The following is a 19,708-nucleotide window of genomic DNA, read 5'->3' as shown; positions in this document are numbered from 1 at the left end:
CCTGGGAAGTCTCTTTTGCACAGCATGAGTAGAATGTGCCCAGAAAGTCTCTGTATCTTTGACATGTTTGTTTCTTTGTGCTTTGCCCAATTCTTAGTTTCCCAGGTCACTCACATGCCCATTACTACTTTAAAATATATACAGACAGTAGTTTTAAAATTACTTCTCTCTTCAACATCTTGACAGGCAGCTTGGGACAGGCTGAGGTGGTTGTAATGGATCACAGAGGGGGAAACAAAGCTGCAGACCCACAGAAATCCGGATAGAAAATGAAGACATGGTTCTTAAGTGAAGAAATGGTGTGAAAGGGAGGTTTGCACCAACCAGTGTAGAAGCTGTCCAAACCACCTTTTTGTGCATATTCTTCTTCCAGATCTGGAAAATACCCTGGAGAGCTGCTGACCCTTCTTGGTCTCACCTGGGTGATATGTAGATGGAGCTGAAAAGTATTTAGCTCCATCTACAAACTGGATTAGGGTTCCAATGCCTGCAGCCGTCTATTCTGAGTTTATACTGTATCTCCATCAGAGGTACCTAAGATCTCTGCCTGAGTGCTTTCCAGGCATGTGTGCTCCTTCCAGGCTGTGGGGCTGGGAAAGAAGTTGCCAGAAATTAGAGAGAAAAGAAATGTTTTAAGTCTGAAATTATATGTGCTGTGTCCTTCTGTGGCTCAGGTCAGTGAGCAGATGCTTGCGACACAAGTCTGGCTGGGATGGCACATTCCACATCCTGTATTTATCCAAGATCCACTGTCATGGAGCAGGGGTTGGTGCATCAAGCCCTGCCTGCCCACATCTCTCAGGAAACCTCAGAGGTGAAGGCAACCCAGGGTGGATTTAGAGTGGATATTAGGAAAAAAAATTTTCCTGTGAGGTGGTGAGGTCCGAGCACAAGCTGCTCAGAAAAGCTGTGGCTGCCTCATCCCTGGAAGTACTCTGGGCCAGGTTGGACGGGCTTTGAGCAACTTGTTCTTGTGGAAGGTGCCCCTGGTCTAGTAGAAGGGGAGTGGAATGAGATGAGTTTTAAGGTCCCTTCCAACACAAATCATTCTAGGATTTGATGATTCTTTGATTTTAAGGACTACATGACAACAAGGTGTGTAAATCCCACCACACCCAAACTCATATCTGTTCTCTCTCACATTTGTTGTTTATATCCCCTCTCCTGCTGGATTGCAGCTTTGAGCAGGCTTTCCTGGACTGTTTCTTAGCTTGGCACTTGGCTCAGTGCCTTGGCATTGTGCTGAGCTGAGTGCCCGTTGCTATAATTTTACTTGTTTGTGTCCCTTAATCTGTATTTGTTCCCTTGAAAGTGCAGGGAGATCCATTAAAGCAGAGGCACTGGGTAAATACCGCCTGCAGTTCACTCCACCAGCACCCGGGATCAGTGATTAACTCCAGGTAAACAGAGCCGACTGCCAGCCAACCCTTGGCCACAGCAAGGGGGGACAGGGGACCCACAGTGCTCCTCCCCAGGTGTGTGGGGGATGTAAAAGCTGGGGTTGTCAGGACACTGCTAGAGCAGGATGGTGGCATGGAGCTGAAGCTCTGGTGCTTGGTGGCCATTGGACGTGTCCTGCTGATGGTCTGCCATGGGCGGGATCAGCCACCAGCACTATAAATAGCGCTGGCAGTGAATCTGCCCTGGGGAACCAACCACTGAACCCTGGAGCAAGGAACAGACGGTGGCGTGGGCTGGCTGGAGGAGGTGCCTAGGAGGAGGCGTGGTGCCAGTGTTCTGTACTGGGGAGTCCAGCATGTGCTCGATGCCAATGCAGTGTCTGTAGGGCTTCAGCTCAACTGGGGCACAGATCACAGTGCTGGGTCAGATCCATAAGGGTTCCCCAGTAGGCAGCAGGAATGGCAGGAACTCAGGTGGGACTGCCGGGACCTTTCCTGGAGCCTCCGGTTGGGCCTTGCCCTGTCTCCGACTCTGACTCTGACTCAGAGGACGCAGCTGTGGGTGGCACAGGACCCAGTGCTGCGACACAGAACTACTCCCAGGTCATCCACAGTGGCCACTTCATGGTGTCGTGCCCGCACAGCGACTCACTGCCCCGGCGACGGCACCACCGTGCTGAGCCTGAGCTGGCTGATCCCCGGAGTATTGACCCGACCCTCACCCGGCTCTTTGAGTGCATGAGCCTGGAGTACAGGTGAGTCCCAGAGCCCTTGTGTGTGTCTTACGGACCCCCAGCTAGCTGAAGGTAGGAGGCTAGATGAGCCCTGTTCCCCAGCCAGGAATTTGTTTCCATCTGACCTCCTCTTCTTCATGGGCTGTGATGTGTCATATGCGCAGAAATTGCCATCCTAGGAAGTTTCAGGGAGAAACAGCTGATGCCAGGTTGTTGGCTGTGGAGCCAGGTGAGAAGCTTCTCTGTTCCACGTGTAGCTTGACTCTCCTCCATTTTCCCATGAGATCTGGTGTCACTGTGCCCAGCTGTATTTCCTCTGTGGCCAGACCTAGCACACTCTGTAGAGCAGCAGTCACCCTGTGGACAGCTAACACTCAGTTCTTTGGCAACCCAGCCCAGATCAGGAGTCCTGCCTTCCGTCCTTTACTCTGTCCCCATGTCCTGAGGTTATTCCATGACATGCTGTAGCACTTGGGACTGGATGGCTGCATGGGTTTTGTCCAAGGTCTCCTGAAAGCTTTCCTCCTTCTCTCCTGAAAAATCAAATGGGTGCCTGCATTGTTCCCCTGCCTGACAAATTGCCAAGGCCCAGTAACAGCTCTTTGGTGACAACAGGACAGACTGCAATGTGCCTTCTATGGCCATGGTCCACATTCTTGGAGGCAGCTCCCTTCCTTTGCCAAGCCCCAAGGTTTTGAGTTCTCTCCAGCATGGCATCAGTGTGACTTGCTCTGCTGGAGTCAGTGCCAAACTGCGTGTATAGCTCTCCCAAAATGTCCAAATGTGAAAATCTTGATGATGATGTTCTACCATGTGAAAACAAAACTTCAGCAAAGCAGCCTTGAAGAGGTGTCCATTACCTCATCCAGGATGGCTGAGCTCTCAGATTTGTCTTGGAGTCCTTGAATGCTCAATGCAATAGGGAATGTGGTCACTGCCAGGACATCCTTGGGGATGCTGGGCACAGAGATAGCACTCCAAAGGTACCAGTTCCCACATAGCTGTGTACCTCTGACCCATCACCATATCCTAGGTGGTGGATGGGATCATCCCAGTTTGCCAGCAGCCAGCACAGCACAGCTCTGCTCCAAGGGGCTGGGGAAGGCAGTGCTCTCTGGGAGCACAGGGAGCCTCAGCATGGGGTGACCCAGGTAAGGATCATGCTTCCTGGTTGGGCAGGCCACCCTGAGTGCCACAAACAGGGGTCATAGAGACACTGGTGGCCTTGCTGTCTTTTCCTCTCCCAGCCCCATTCTTTCCATACCTGAGCCCTGCAGCTTTGAGGCTGGAGAAACAGATACTGTCACACCAGGGTGCTCAAACTGTAGACTCATGAGATGCAAGGCAGCTTCACTGTGCCCCTGGGCTCTGGAGCTCCCAGGCAGAGTGGAAATGGACAGGGTACAAGGGCTTGGACACTTGGAGTACTGTGTGTGACTGGGAGCTGGCCATTCCACTACAGTCAGTGTTCCATTGCTCCAATTCTCCTTACTCCCTGGACTCTCAGTGGCTCCTTTCCTTCCTGCAGTGAGCATGGCAGTGCAGATACCGGCTCCTATGTAATGGGACACTCACCTAAGCCTTGTCCAGGGATGGGACAACCACAGCTTCTCTGGGCAGCCCGTCCGGGTACCTCACCACCCTCACAGGGAAGAATTTCTTCCCAATATCCCATCTAGCCCTGTCCTCTGACACTGTGAAATCATTCCCCCTTGTCTTGTCACTCTAGGCCCTTGATCAAAATCCCTCTCCAGCTCTCTTGGATCCTCTTTAAGCACTGGAGGGGCTCTAAGGTCTCCCCGGGGCCGTCTCTTCTCCAGGCTGGACAACCTCAGCTCACTTTGCCTTTCTTTTGCTAATACATTTTTGATACACTTGTAGGCAGCAGCTGGAGAAAGGTATCAGGGTGAGAAAATTGAGTTAAGTGTTTCTGGTGTGTTTCTACATTTAGTGTTGTCTGATTTGATACTTCTCTGCATCATCTGCCATTTCACACCTCCCCTCCCAGCCAGGCTCCCAGAGGCAGCACAGCCTCAGTTGGGGTCACCAGCCCAATATCCTCCAGCCCTCAGGAGAGCACCCACAGTTAAGCTCAGACTAAATTCCTAATCAAGGAGAAACCACTGTAAGCTGTCACCTGGAAGGCTCCTGTGGAGTTCCTCATACAACCCTCATGCAGGGCAGGGCAGGGCTAGATCCAAAGCCAGGTCAGGTTGCTCAGGGCCATCACTTTGACAGATGGAGCCCTACGATGTGACCCCACCACCTGTCCAGCCTACTCAGGATTGCCCCTTTCCCACAAGGAATTGCTGTCCATGGCTCTAGTTTGGGGTTTACCTGTTCCAATTCTTATGTCTGTTTCCCCTTGGCCTTTCTCAGTGCATGTTTGAGAACTGTCTGGCTCTGTCTCCTCCTTAGGGCAGCTGATGGCAGTAATTCTCTCTTCACTTTCTTTAGGCTGAACAAACCCATCCCTGACAGTCCTCTTCTGTCACATATATTAGTCCCCAACGACCTTGATATCCTCCTCCAGGACCACTCCAGTTTGTAAACCTCCTTCTCTTGTCCATTTGGACACAATGTCCAGACTTTGCCATAGCAGTGTGGAGCAGAGGGGAAAACTATCCTGTCTCCTCATGAACTGTGACTGCTGCAGCCACTCATCCTTTGCTGTCTGGGCTCACACCAGGTAAAGGTAACTCACTAAACTTTCCCTAAATATTTTTCAATGGTTACAGCTGAAATTCTTCCCCTCTCCAGCATCCCTCCTCTGCATTTCACAGACATTATAGCAGTCCTGTCTCAGCCTAAGCAATCATTCTGGGGATATGACTTAATCTTCCTTCCACAGGCAAGACTGTGCATCGCCCCTCACTGGTAAAGAAATGCTCTCTCCACATCAAGTTTGCTTCTCACAGTAATTTGTTTCCCCAGATCCCCCAAAGGGAGGCAACTCCCCTCTCTGAGGTCTTCCTCCTAAGGCTAGGATGAAGCAGTTCCTTTTTACCTGTATTCCAGGACATTTAGAGCAGTTTCCTGTGTAATGATCCTTTCCCACTCATTCTCCTGCAACATCCTACATTCCTTGAATCCTTCCCTAGAATGTTGTTTCTCCCTACAGCCTACCTGGCTGCATCTCGTTACCCAAAAAGCTGAGGGTGGAGCTGAGCTCCTTCAGGAACTTCTGACATTTTGGCCTTAGCACGAGAAGGCTTATCCTCTCCATCACCACAGTGTGGCCTGCACAGTGTCATGGCTGGGCTCACACCCCCTCTTGCGCCTTACTGTTGGGAATCACTGACCTGGGGAACATCCTCCTGAAGGAAGGAAAACTGGGGGCAGATTGGGAGATGTGAACTGCGGTCACTTGTGGTCTTACCTGGCAACATCTGTCTTGTGCTCCAGAGAGATTTGACAAGCAAGAAACATCAGGCTGGGAAGTTTCTTGGAGTATACACTCAGCCTTTCTTGTGATTTAAAACAAGGTCTTTGGGGGGGCCAATCCCTTACTAATTCATCCTCTTGTCAGCATGTGTCTCCCCTGGGAGAAGTGGAACTGCTGCTGTTGATTCTTTAATTCACAGTGCCTTAAATGCTCACACAGGGGTAGTGAACACCAGGCAGAGACTCCAGGAATGCACTCACTGGACTTCATCATTCAACCCTATTTTTTCTTGCATAAGACCTCCATTCTAGGGGGTCTAATGAGTGGGAAAGGCTTGTGCTTGGGCTAAACACACCCACACTGCATTGTGGCTCTGCTGTCATTCGTGGCAGGGAGTTGCACTTCTTTCTTCTGTCATTCCCCAAGGTTTCCCCTTTCCCCATTCCCTGAAACTGCTGGATGGGTAAATGAGTCACAGACCAAACAAGGTACTGCTGGATCCATGCCAGTGTTGGACCCAGGCTGAGCCCTCTTGCCACCTCACCCTATCCCACAAACACCCTGTAGCCAGTGGCAGGATCTGTGTCCCCCTCCTTCTAATAGTGTAGGGCAGCAGGACCCCCAACCTGTTTGGGGCACCCTGTAACCTTCCCAGATTCAATGTGAAGTTTGCATCCATCTCCCCAGGGGAGATTAATTGCAGGGAAGGGTGGAGTCCTTTTCAAGGCATAGCAGGGAGCAAAGATCAGCTTGTTAAGCCCCAAAACTGAAAGGATCATGAAGGGGGAAAAAAGGCATTTGGTGATAAAGCTCAAAGGAATCTGCTGCCTCCAGGCCCCACAGCAACTCCTAGCCATGGCCCACTGGCCTTACACGAGGCCAAGGTGTGTCCCACAGGCTCAGGCTGCTCTTTTCAGCTGGCTGTGAGTGAGGAACATGGCCTTGACCAGCATGATCTGGCCATGTGCCCAGGAATCCTGTCCCTTCCATTGGCTCCTCCACTTGGCACCATCTTGCTGTTTGCCATGCGCGCCTGGGGAAAGTTCAAAATCCTGGTGATAGCAGAGTGGTCAGTGTCAGCCTTAACTCTCTGTAGGCTGGAGTCACAGGTCCTTCTCCAGCCCCTGGGGCCATGTGTCAGGCTGGGTCTCCCTTGTGAGACCATCCCCATCCACTCCTGCACCTGCTCCTAGACACATCCCTGCATCAGGCTCTGGAATTGTAGGGGTCCCCAGTCTTCTCCCTCTCCCAGAGAGAGATTTCAAGGAAGGTCAAAACAGAACCCACCAAAATCATTATTTGAAAACATTTAGAGGTTTCACCAGCTTTAATGAACAAGTCAGAGGCTTCATGCACCACTCTCATTCCCAGCACCTCCCTGGGGACATGGCCGTGTGGCGCCTGGAGGGGCTGGAAAGAGGGGATACAGCACCCTGACACCAACTCAGCTTCCACCTTTCCTGCTCCAAGCATGTACCAAGGAAAAGTGGGAGTCAAAGCAGCACCAAGATATTTAGGGTACAAAGAGTCTGCTGAAGAGGGACATGGCTTCCCAGGCAGGAAGGCCATGCAGCCTGCAGCTAGCTCGCAAAGTGACCCCTGGAGCACCTGGCATTGCCCCGAGGCCCACGCCATGTTGTTGGGAGAGCTGGAGATGTGAAATGGATCCCAAAGTAAGGCAGAGGGACCCTGGCCTCCCCCACAGAGTTCCTGGGGCAGCAGGACCCTCAGGACCTTTTCGGTGGCTGCACATGAGGGGTTCTGTTCCTTGGCTGGATGGAAACAAGACGAGGAGTGAAATGAGGCTTCCTGCACTGCAGGTCCCATCAGGGACATCACCACTACCACCACCACCGCAACGATGAGCTGCAGAACAAACACAGCTGCCTCTGGGAACCAGGAAACGGGAATTGGGGAGCTCAGCTCGGGCTGGGGGGGCAGGTTTGCAGGAATTGGTATGGAGAAGAGGCCAGGGCAGCTCTGACTGGCTGGTATCACTATGTGTCTGTCTTGTAGCACAGGCAAGTGTCCCTTAACATCCTGAACATCTTCCAGTGTTGTCCTGCCTTCCCAGACCCTCCATAAGGGCTGCCCTTGATTGCCTCAGCTGAAGGCAGCATTTTCAAGCCTCGCCTGGTGTTAAAGGAAGGGTCAGAATTACCTGTCCAAACACTGTGATTATGCAAGAGGCACTACAGGTCATGTTACCACACACCTCACCTGGGCAGGAAACTTACCTTCCTGTCCCCCGTCCCCCAGGGCCAGGACACAGTTGGCTTGGTCAGGGGCAGCAGGATCCCACCTCAAAGCTGGGGTTCAAATATCAAGGAATCAATGCCTCAGTGGGCAGTGCTTTAATCCAGGGGTTTGAGAAGCCTTCTGTGGGTGTGAAGCTCAGGGTTTAGGTTGGTGCTGCTCCCAGGGTGTGCAGGAGCTTGGAATGCTCCAGTGGGTGCTCCCACAGGTGCCTAGCAAGTACCTGCAGCAGAGTCATGTGGCTGTACCTGCTCCTGACCTGCCACCAGGTTGGTGGCCCCTGTACATCTTTCAAGGTGGTGCCCCTCAGCCTCCCCTTTGCTTGGTGTTTCAGTGGGAAGCTAGTATCTCCGAAGTGGAAGAATTTCAAGGGTCTGCGGCTGCTTTGCTGGGATAAAATTCGACTCAACAATGTGATCTGGAGAGCATGGTACATCCAATGTGAGTATGGGTGCCAGATCCCACTCTGTCTGCCAGATGCCAGGCTGTGCCAGTGGGATGGGGCTGGCACTGGAATCACTGTGTACAGGTGCAGAGATAGGGATGGGGCATGGATACAGCCAGCTGTATTCTCCCCTGTGCAGACGTGGAACGGAGGAAAAACCCTGTGTGCGGCTTCATCACCCCTCTGGAGGGCATGGAGGCTGATGAGCACCGAAAACCAGAGGTAGGGCAGGATCCCTTGCAGCTCTCTTGGGCAGCACCAAGGTCTGTGTGGCACAGCGGGGATCTGGGGACATGTTGCATTTCATAGATTTGCTGGAAAAGGTGTTTCTGATATGGCACAAGGAAAGCAGCCCTGGCTATGGGGTGCAGGGCCAGAGAGCTCAGCCTTAACCCCCTGTCCTGCCCCCCAGGCTGTTGTGCTGGAGGGCAACTACTGGAAACGCCGCATTGAGGTGGTGATGAGGGAGTATCACAAATGGAGGATCTACTATAAGAAGCGGGTGAGTGGCTCTACCCATGCTGCTCCCCATCCTGTGGCAGTGCCAGCAGTGGGATGAAATAGTGTGATGGACGGAACATGGCTCCCTGGAGCCATGGCTTGACAGAGCAGAACATGACAGGCTTTTGCCAGCATGGGAGGGGGATGCTGGCTGACCCCCTGAGCTCTCCCTGCCTGGGGGATGACCTAGGCTCTCTTCTCCTTCCAGCTCCGAAAATCCACACGGGAGGGAGGGATCTCCAGTCCAAAGCAGGTGAGTCTGCTGAGAAAGGATGGGAAGAGGGAGAAAGAGGAGGACAGTTTGGACCTCTGCACTGGGCAGAAGGGCAAAGAAAAGCAGGGCATGATAAGCCCATTGGAATGAGATGCTAAGCATCTGGGATGCTGGATTCACCCTCTGGAAGTAGCCAGGAGTTAAGGTTTGGCAGGAGCAAACACTGCAGGGAGGATGGGAGCTGCCGGGGGAGCAGCCAGGGAGCCAGACATGGACCCCACCCATGAAAGGTGTCCACTCGGCTCCTTTGCTCTACCTCATGTAGGACGAGGATGTCTGGCGACCAACGGAGAAATGGTGCAACCAGCTCTTCTGCAACGTAGTGCCCATGCTGCTCGGGGATGAGGAGGAAGAGCGTGGGAGCAGGCAGCATTTCGATTTGGACACCTTCCTCTCGGACATATCTGACACACTCTTCACCATGACACAGATGCCCAGCACCCACCAGGCACTCCCTGAAGATGGTAGGTGCTCTAGACCATGCTTCAGCAGGATGTGGAGGAGGAATCCAGATGTTGTGTCTTGGCTTAGCGCCTGAGAGCTGCCAGCCATGTCCTTTTGGGCAGGCAGGGTTCCCAGGCATCTGCCCTGATGGGGCAGGGGGAAGGGATGTTCCTGTTCTTCCCAAACAGGAGCCACCAGGGGAGAGGATGCTTGAGGAGTGTTTGGGCAGGGTGGGATCATCCCCTTCTCCTGTGGTTCCCTATGCACCAGCATGCTGAGGGCTGAGCTCCCCAGGGACCACCAGCACCATGAAGGACTTTGCCCCAGCCCCCAGGGCAGGTCCTGCTTCCATGGCCATTCTTTGCTGTCCCTACCTGGCCATGTCTCTTGGGCATCTGCAGCTCCAGCCAGGTCCTGTGCCAAGAATCAGCCTTTCACTGGGGTTCCTGGGAACTGGATGAGGCCCTAGAGGGGATGATGGACAGTGGTGAGATGGGATGGGATGGCCCTGGCTCTCCTCAGAGTAGGCACTTATATCCCTGCCCAGGGCAGGGCGCAGTGATACAGGGTGATTCTGGGGTGACACAGAGGTGTGGAAGCCAGGTAGATATCAGGGCAGTGGTGGGAGCAGCCCTCAAGGTGGGTCTCGGGGGTGCATATCTGGGCTTTGATGTTCCAGCTCTGCCCTCTTCCAGCTTATGTTGGGAATGCTGACATGATACAGCCGGATTTGGCACCCCTGCAGCCCAGCCTGGATGACATGGACATATCAGGTAAGAGGCAGCCTGGATGCAGTACTACATCCCACCCAGTCCTGCGCACCTTGACTGCTTAAAATGGAGGGACACAGGTTTGGCCTGGCAGTAGTGGGAATTGCTGAGACAGGCAGAAAGCACTGGACATCTAATGGCATGGGAAAAGCAGCATGGATGGGCAGGGGCTGAAGGCAGAGCCTTGTTGTGCCTGCCTGCCCCTGGAAAGAGGCACAGAAGATCAGGAGGGGCTTGGCCATGAGGTGTGGGAGGGGATTTCTACAAAAAGAGGTTATTTCCAGGAGTGCTAAAGGCCCTCATTTTGACTGCAAATAGAGGAAGGACAATTGTCCCCCAGAGGAAGAGGAGACCTCTAGAGAGTAGGTTCTGCTGAGTCCCCTTCTCACGCCACTGCCCAGCCAGCCTGGGTGGTTGGATTGGAGCCAGGACCCTGCACAGGGCTGTGCTACATCCCCTGGGGACAAGTCACTGTCCCTGCCAGGCTGACCAAAGACAAGTCTGGCCCTGGTTTCCAGCTGTGGGAACACGACCAAGTGGGCAGTGGCAAACTGCCCCATGCTGCCATGCAGGCTCTGAGCTGTGAATATCCATGCAGTCAGCTGGGACATGTCCTGGTCGCAGCAGTGTCCCCAAATGCCAGGGCAAGGCACTGTTGGGGACCAGCTTTGCCCTCTAACATGTCAGAGCTGGTAGCCTATGCACATTGTGCAGGGTGGGAGCCTGCTGGCTACCCAGCTATAGCTAGTGGCCTTGGGCAGCACCAGCATCTCCAGACCCCTGTGTGAGCAGCCTGGAGCTCCATGGCCTGTCTCCACTTCCTGGAGGAGGAAATAAAAAGGGTACTTGCACCATATGGCTCTGGGGTGTTGCAAGACCAGATGCTGGCAGGGAGCAGGCTAGGCACTCCATGTGCCAGGGCATGTGGTGGCATGGGTGCCCTTGGGATGGATACTCTTGGGATGGATGAGGTGGGAAGACTCCTGCCACCACCCTCTCAAACTCATTTCAACCAGAGATCCCATCAGAGTCAGGCATGCTGGGAAGAGGGTCTGTTGCCATGGTTGGTGCTTCACCTTCTGCTCCTGGTGCCCCAAGTGGTCATCAGTTCCAAGAAGGTGTGACATCTCCAAGTGGGTTAAATTGACACTTGGTAAGTGTTCCTTATCCTGAGAGGGCCTGTATGGTGTCACAACAGCAGCTCCAGCACCTCTCTGAGGGCCCAGCATGGTCTCAAGCTCAACAGGAGATGGCAGGAGCACGGTGGTTCCTTTCTGAACCAATGTATCAGTTAGGTTAGCTTTTTTCCAGGGAAAAGGCCTTTTGCTTTAGGGTGCTTCTTGGCAATGGGATGGGTCTTACTGCAGACCACAACATTACAAGGAAACATCCCTTCCTGCTCTGACCATGTCCAGTGCCTCAGCCCAGGGACACTGCTGGGGCTGGGGAGGGTCCCCAGTCTATCTGTGGCTCCTCGTCTGCCAGGCTTAGTGTGTCCTGGGACAGAGCAGCATCCCCTGGGGTGCTTGGAGATCTTTTGATGGGAGTTTTGTCCTGGATGGAGCAGCTCCCTGGGTGATAAGGTGTTACATCTGAGCACTGTGTATGCCATGCACCCCTGGGACTGTGGGGAGAGTGGGGAGAGGAGGTTGGGGTGCTGGGTGCCAGCCAACCCAATTATGTCCCAAAACGTCACTTTTTCAGCAGGGCAGGCAGCTTTGGAGCAAGGATCACCCAGCAGCCTCGTGCAGAGCTACACAGGGCAGGCATGTGGGGTAGGCACGATGGGGTCACAGGGCTGTCATTGTGTGGGGTGGTGTGGCAGAGCTCAGTGCCTGTCAGTCAGTGCCTGCAAACCAATCCCCAAATGAGGAAGCATCTTGTGTCTGCGGTGGGTGCTGGAGTGCGGTATGAGGCAGATGGACAAGTCCTGATGGCAGAGGCGAGGGAGCAGTCCAGCCCTGCGCCCTGCTGGCACTGTGCTTCAGGTAGGATTGGTGCTGGGCACTGGGGCTGGGCTGTCCCTCCCATGGGGTGGCAATGCCCTGCTGCACTGCAGGGCTCTCCCCAAAGCCTGGGACAAGGGCTGAAGGGTCTTTGGGTTGGAAAGGCCCAATCACATTGGAGAGCATCCCCAGGTTTGAGCAGGATACCAAAGGTGTGGTTTGCTGACCATGCAGGTTCTTCTCCCTTGAGCAGGCTGTGCCCTGGCCATGCCACACTGCTTCAAGTGTAACAGGGTGATAAAACAGTGAGGAGGAGCATGGGCAAGAGCTATGGGGTGAGGAAGGAGCAGGAGAAAGGGAGGACAAGGCTCCCAGGGACTGCCAGGCATCTTCCATCCCTGTAGCACAGTGAGAGGCACAAGAGGGTCTGACAGGCATGGTGAGAGGCACAAAAGGATCTGCAGGCTGGGCATCACAAATTCCTATAAATACCTGCAGAGCTTCCGTGCTGGTGGCAGGGACATCCTGGTGTGAACATGGCTGAGGTGGGGACAATGTGGGGCTGGACTGCATCCCAGGAACACCAAGTTCCTGCCTGGCAGCACTGCAGCACACACAAAGTGCTGGCCTTTGGAGAGGCAGGGATGGCCCTGACATGCTGTCAGGGATTCACCATGGCTATTGCAGGGGTAAGGGGCACTCTGAGAGCTGACTGGGACATCTCAGCAGTGGCTCTGTCCTGTCTCACATCAGTGTTCCCCTCAGATGGTAGCGCATGGTGTGCTGGAAATATCACCATGCCCAGTCTCCTGCCATCCCACAGTGCTGGCGTGTTTGTTCCTCTGGTGTAGATTCAGCAGGGTCTTAGGCCTTTGTGGGTCCCAGCCAGGGCACCCCAGCTGCTGGAGCCTGGACCACAGCTCTGAGCATGGTTGTGTACACCAAGTGGGCAGAACTAGCAGCAGGGCCTGGACCTGGCACTGCCAGTGATAGCCAAGGGCTGGAGAGCATAGCTGGGTGCTTCCCAGAGGAGGTGCAAGTGCCTGTCCCCAGTGGCTGCTCAGGCACTGCACTTGTGCCAGGGGCTGCTGGGCAGCAAACCTAGTGAACCCTCCTACTCCATCCTAGAGGGAAGCATCCAGCAGTGCCATCTGTGTCCCACGGTCATCCTCTCCATGATAAACCCTCCCTGTGGCGATGCCAGAGCCAGCACTGACACAGGCACTGAGCCAAGGCATTCATGGGGCTGATGTGCCCAGGGAGACAACTGCCGAAAGTGTGGGGCCCACCCTTTGTGCTGTGGTGTCTGGGCCCGCGGAAGGACCAGGGCTGTGGGAAGGAGAGAGGAAGGGAGCGGGAGTCGCGGCAGGGTCACGCGGCTTGGCTTCAGGAAGGCCATGGGATGTGGTTAGCCACAGGCTGCACGCACAGCAGCACTGGAGCGCAGAACTTGTTGGCCATGGGTGAAAATGTGCTGGAGCTGCCCTGGCCCCAAAAAGTGCAGAGTGCCAGTAGCAGGGTATGGTTCCACCCGTCATGCCCCAGGGCATCCCCATCCTCTCCGGGCAGGTCCATTTATGCCGGTCACTGTGTTTCTACTTGGCTCTGCAGAAATCTTCACCAGCCACCGGCCACCCCCATCTCAGACACAACCGGGCTACCAGGATCCAACCTGCTTCTCACCCATGGCTGAGCCCCTGTTCAGCAGTGGGGGGTCCCTGATGGGTGCTCGGGGTCTGCCTGTGAGCCCCGAGGCCCCACTCGTACCTGGCACCCTCCTCCAGGTGAGTGAAATCCCAGCCTGCAGCCTTTGGCTTACTGGTGGTGTACCAGTCACCCACCCTGACCCTGCCATGTCTTCTGCAGCCCAGTGGTGCCTCCCAGCTCAGCCTCCACAGCGCCTTCCTGGGCTCTGAGCTGCCCCTGGCCCCCCTGCCCCCCGAACCCCCCGACGTGGCACCCAGCAGCCTCAGCCCCCAGCTCCGACACAAGCCCACACTCCAGTACGACTTCCCTGGCAAGTGCCTCAGCCTGGAGCCACCAGCACCCCACTGTGTCCCCCCCATCCCATCCTCCCGGGCACCACTGCTGAGCCTGGAACCCCCCTTCTCCCCCACCTTGGCCCCCCACTCTAAGTTCCCCTACAGCAGTTCACCTGACCCCTCGCTTGCCACCCACCCTGCCTCCCCTCTCTCGAGCCCTTGCTTTGCCCCCTACGTCCCAGGGCTGGGCTATACCACAGGCATGGGGCCCCAGGGGTACTCCAGCCCTGCTGTCTCCCAGCTCCTGCCCCCTGCCCTGCTGGGGAACCCCAGGTTTACTCCCGCCAAGGGGCCACCCCAGGGTGAGGGTGGGCGGCCCAAAGTGAAGCCCAGTGGCACCAAGGCAAGGAGGCTGCCAGGACACCCCCTGTCCCACCTGCCTGAGCCCAACCCCTGCCCGAGCCAGCTCCTGACCACAGGTAACAGGGCTGGGGGGCTGTGGGGGAACACAGGAGTGAGGCGGGGGGCATGCTGTTGTGGGGATCAGAGTGGGAACCCCATTTCTCCCTGGGGTTGGGACACTGGGAATACTGGGTAGGGCACAAGGCAGTCCCCATAGTGGGGTAGTTCCAAACCCAGGGGTGAAGCCATGCCTGAGGGATCAGCCCTGGCTTCAGTGGCCTCAGAGGGAAATGTGGCCCAGCCCCAGGACTTGGCAACAGGCACTGCTAGGAAGTTCCTAGCAGTTCCTAGAGTCCCTGGTCTGGTCTTTATGGCCCTGTTGGCACAACAGGCTGGGGGGGGGGGGGTCACTGCTGTCCTGCCTGATTTGCTGCCTGTGGGTGTGATGGGACGGTCCCTTGGGCACAGTTATGGCCCTCTGCTTGCTTAAGGAGGGGCTGGAGCCCCCTGCCTACCTGAAGCTCCTGAGAACTCTCCTGTGAGAACAGACTCCTTCTCCAGAGGTGCATCCCTATTCTCTGGGGCAATCCAGCAGGGAAGGGGCTGCAGCAGTTCTGGTGCAGGGAGGGGCTAGCTGTCTCTTGGGGCAGGAAAGATCACCCCAGCCCCAAGAGCCCCACACAGCAACGCCCATCTGCTTCGTGCCCCCTCAGCCAAGCAGGACCTGGCGCTGGATATCCCTTGCCCGATAGGTGCAGGACTCATGCCCATGACCCCTGTCCCCGAGGTAAGCACTCAACAACCCCCCAGGTTGGGAATTGCCTTCTCCTGACTGCTGGGGAAGGGGTGGAGATGGGTTCTGGGGGCCACATTTTGGTGTGGGCTGGACAGAAATGGAGGGAAGGAGGGGGCACGTGGCTGGGTGGCTGGGGATGGCAGGAGTTGCCTGAGTTTCTTCTTCTGTAAAACAACCAAGGCAGAGGTAAGAGACATCCCACTTGCAGGGCCCCTTTTCTGGGGCATTGTGGCTGCCCCTGCAGATAGTGGCAGGGGCTGCACATCCTAGTGCAACCTGGTGTGCATGAGGTGCTGATCCCTCAACTCCCCTTCCTCTGTTTTCTCCCAGCAGCAGAGCACTGTCTCCAAAGTCCCTGCCACCTTCCTCTCCAGAATGGCCCAGATGAGCCCAGGACTGGGTCCTGGCTCCAGCCCTTCTCAAGTGTTGCTGCACACAGTGGGCACACAGCTGGCCCCCCTGCAAGTCCCCAAGGCAGAGCAGCTGTCCCCCACCTCAGCTTGTGGTGAGTCTGGAGCACCCCAAGGAGCTCCACAGGGCACTGGGGCTCCTGCAGAGAGCTCAGACCAAGCACTGTGGGAATTTTCATTTTGGCTGCAATCCTGGCTATTTCTATTTAATCTGATGAGCATGGAGATTTCCTTTTGTGCCCCTTCACCTGCTTCTTTCTCCAGCAGCAAAAGCAGAAATAGGGAAAGACAAAAATGGAGCAAAATGTCGGACTGTGGTTTTGAAACCCCGGAGCTTGGTTTTGGAGCAAGAAGCATCCGCTTTCACCAACAGTAACCAGTGCGGCTGCTGGAAACCAGGCTCTGGTGTTGTTCCCAGTTCAGTTTGGTGCTGCTCACCACAACTTTGCTGCTCTTGCACCTCTTTCCATGCAATTTCCACCCCAAGAAATACTGGGAATTTAAAACCTCAAATCCCAGATGTTCCCATTTCTGAACAGCTGTAAAATGAGAGGGACTTGTGACAATGTGTGCTTGGAGGCTGACGTGGAGCATCCCCATCAGCTGAGTGGGGTGGCTTGTCCTGAGGTGGGGGCAGCACTGTGGGATGCCCCTCTCTGCCTGCCCCAGGTGCTGAGATGTGACCTTGTCATGAGTGCTGTTGCTATCCCTCTCTTCATAGCAGCACCTTCCCTTTTTCAGGAAGTGACTGGCCCAAGTCCAGCCAGGCTTCCCCAGGACCCACTGCAAGGCAGGGCACTAGCATCTCCCTGCACCAGCCCATGTCCCGTCCGGGAAGGCCTGAGTCCACCAAGGTATGGCAGAAGCTGCCAACTTCATATGCACCCCCCTTTCCTCCTCCCCCCAAGACACCATCCACCCTCACTTCAAGCTTTGGGCTAGCCTGTTCCCAGTGGGGCTGGTGGCCCATGGCTGTCCCTGCTGTGGGGAGGTGCCTGACGGCGCTGACCTGCAGCTGGAGAGCCGCCGCATCACACACATCTCCGCTGAGCAGAAGAGACGCTTCAACATCAAGCTTGGCTTCACCACACTGCACAGCTTGGTGAGCACACTGAGTGCTCAGCCCAGCATCAAGGTGAGAACCCAGGGCCAGCCCTGGGCATGGAGGGACGTGGCACATCACCCAGAGACACTGCATCCCTGCTGTGACCCATAGCACAGAGCTCCTCTCCTACACCCCAGCCTGTGGTGCAGGAGGCTGGAGCACACAGCAGGCACACAGTGCGGCTGTGTGAGGGTGGTCTGGGCCCCCTTCCCCTCTCACCCCACACCCCCCCAGGTCAGCAAGGCCACCACCCTGCAGAAGACAGCCGAGTATATCTGCAAGCTGCAGCAGGAGCGAGCAGCTCTGCAGGATGAGGCACAGCGTCTGCGGGAGCAGATCGAAGAGCTCAATGGCTCCATCAAGTAAGGGGGGCGTGGCTGGGGGAGATGGTGGAGCACTGCCTGCTTCGGGGTAGCCAGGCAGGGCAAGCAGCAGGATATGGCAGGATAGCAGCAGGACATGGCAGGTCACCCTGGAGCACCTCCCAGCTAACTGTCCCTCCTCAAACCCTCTCTGTGGGAGGGCTGATGCTCAAGAGGCCGGACAGAGGCAGGGCCAGGCCCCACACCTGCCCTGGGAGGGGGACAGTGGCTGGCAACTCCTGCTGAGCTTCCATAGCTCCCAGCCTCCTGAACATGGCCCCACAATACTGGTTGTGCCCCACAGCCTGTGCCAGGAGCAGCTGCCGGCCACAGGGGTGCCCATCACACGGCAGCGCTTTGACCACATGCGCAGAATGTTTGACGAGTATGTTCGCTCCTCCACACTGCAGAACTGGAAGTTCTGGATCGTATCCTTCGGGGCCAGTGTCTGCTGCTCCAGCAGATAAACCAGAGCACTCGGAGGCACCAGGTGCTCTGGTTCATCTGCTGCTACTGGGTCTTTGGGGTCCCTCAGCATGGGAGGCTTTGGGGACCACAGGGAGATGATTCCCAGCCAAAGTTGCATGGTGGGAACATGCTGATATTCTGTGGTTAGGAGGGATATTCTGCTCCAAAGGATCAAAACCAGTTGGTAAATGGTCCTCAGGGAGAAGGGAAGTGGAGCTAAGCTTATGGAGGGAATTGCTCTCAATGACATGGGAACTGGCTCTGAGAGGCAGCAGCCATGGATTAGGAAAGGTCCAGACACAAAGCTGTGGACGTGATGGCTTGGTCTTCGTGGTTGCATGCCATACCCTGGAAGCACAGGGAAGGAGAGGATCAAGGGCCAAGGAACCTGTGGGCAGAGCTGGATCTGTTTCTCTCTGAGCACAATTTAGGCACACTGGGACTCACTGGCAGCCTTTGAGGTGTGTGAAATCCCAAGTGGCAGAGTAATGAAAGGCACTGCTGCCCATGGTCCCATCCAGCACACGGCATCTGGACCAGGCAGAGGTGACTTCTGATGCAGGGCTGGGGAGCTCCTTCCTCAGGACACGGAGTATCGTAAAGCCAACGTGGGCTCTAGGATATGCTTGTGGTAGAGGTACCTCTGTGGATTACTGCCTGCACAAAATCTGCAGGCTGGTCCCTGCAGGCTGGAAGCCATAGGGGAGCTTATGGGACATACTGATGTCCTGCCTTGCCCCTGAGCACTTTGCTAGCTTGTTCCCTGACCTGCTCTGGAGGACATGTCTTCTGTCTCAGCAACCTTTTCTGGTAGCCCCAGCCATGACAGGGGTTTTGCATCTCTCCCACTGCCTACCCGGTGACACTTATGCCATCACCCTAGCAGTTTGGGCTAGTGCCAGGTGTGGTGCTGTGCTGGGAAGGCAGTCAGCAGGTCTGTTCCATGGCCTGTCCTGCTGTCCCATCAGTTCTGCTCCATGTCCAGACAAGAAAGTCTGTCCTACTGCCATAGGAGGGTGATGCCCACACCTGGGAGGAGTGAGACCCTTGTCATAGCAGAGCTGGTCCTTAACTCCTCTGATCCCACCAGTTCAGTATCATCATCCGGCCCCTCTTCGAGTCTTTCAATGGCATGGTGTCCACAGCCAGCATGGAGAGCCTCACCCAAACATCCCTCACTTGGCTGGACCAGCACTGCTCCCTCCCAGCGCTTCGGCCAAGTAGGTGGCCCTGTGCCTGGCAGTGGCACCCTGAGCAAGTTGGGTTGGCATGGACTGCTCAGTCTATGAAAGGCATCCTCGAAAGGCAGAGTGGAAAAGGACAGGGGTGTCCTGGGGGATGGCAGGGCTGATCTCTGGGATGTCCTGGGGCTCCTGCTCAGTGATTTCCCGTGCTCCTGTCACACCCAAGCCCCAGCTGAGCCGTAAGTGTCCCAACCCCATGTCCTGGTAGGGCAGGCTCAGCCCTCCCCAAAGCCCCTCAGCCCTCCCCAAACCCACCCTCAGGGAGGGTTTCCTTCCACCGCGTCTGCTGGGGTTGTGGAAGCGACCAGTCCCACCATTCCGGGGGCTGGAACAGGGCCGGGCAGCGCCGTCTTCCCCAGGATGGGTCACGCCTTCTAGCACCCTGTCCCCTATCCCCGCAGCCGTCTTGAGCTCCCTGCGGCAGCTGAGCATCTCCACCTCCATCCTCAGCGACCCGGCCCGTGTCCCCGAGCAGGCGGCGCGGGCAGTGGCGGCGCTGGGATGCCCCGGCGGCGCTGGGACGCCCTCCATCTGACTGCTCCGGGGGCTCCGGGGTGTCCCACGGGCACCGGCGTGGGGAGCCGGGACTGCACGAGGGCGGTCCCGCCCTGTCTCCCTGCAATAAAGGACTTGATGTGCCACGGAGTCCGCGTGGTTCTTCAGCCCCGGCGCCGCTTTGGGCACGGCCGGGAAGGGCCGGGACTGAGGGGGGGTGACACCGGAAGCCGTGAAAGCCGGGACTGGGAGTGGGGCCAGGGGCTGGGGGGAATGAGGGAAACCGAGG

General features: G+C 56.1%; 1 protein-coding gene across 1 annotated transcript; it reads left to right on the top strand.

Annotated features, from left to right (window-relative positions):
• The first annotated feature begins 1,859 nt into the window (after positions 1-1,859).
• MLXIPL (MLX interacting protein like) lies at positions 1,860-19,361 on the top strand. Its single transcript, XM_066563580.1, has 17 exons — positions 1,860-2,155; positions 8,110-8,216; positions 8,360-8,442; positions 8,633-8,722; positions 8,930-8,974; positions 9,261-9,459; positions 10,135-10,212; positions 13,767-13,939; positions 14,022-14,616; positions 15,253-15,326; positions 15,666-15,840; positions 16,487-16,599; positions 16,761-16,880; positions 17,085-17,212; positions 17,517-17,640; positions 18,771-19,103; positions 19,326-19,361. Exons 1-16 carry the CDS (start codon positions 1,860-1,862, stop codon positions 19,029-19,031), a joined length of 2,661 nt encoding a protein of 886 aa, XP_066419677.1. The 3' UTR covers positions 19,032-19,103; positions 19,326-19,361.
• The last annotated feature ends 347 nt before the right edge of the window (positions 19,362-19,708 follow it).

Source organism: Molothrus aeneus, chromosome 20 (assembly GCF_037042795.1).
Source record: "Molothrus aeneus isolate 106 chromosome 20, BPBGC_Maene_1.0, whole genome shotgun sequence".
NCBI classification, from domain to species: Eukaryota; Metazoa; Chordata; class Aves; order Passeriformes; family Icteridae; genus Molothrus; species Molothrus aeneus.
The sequence above is the reverse complement of the archived record's forward strand: the minus strand, read 5'-3'. Positions and strand labels throughout refer to the sequence as shown.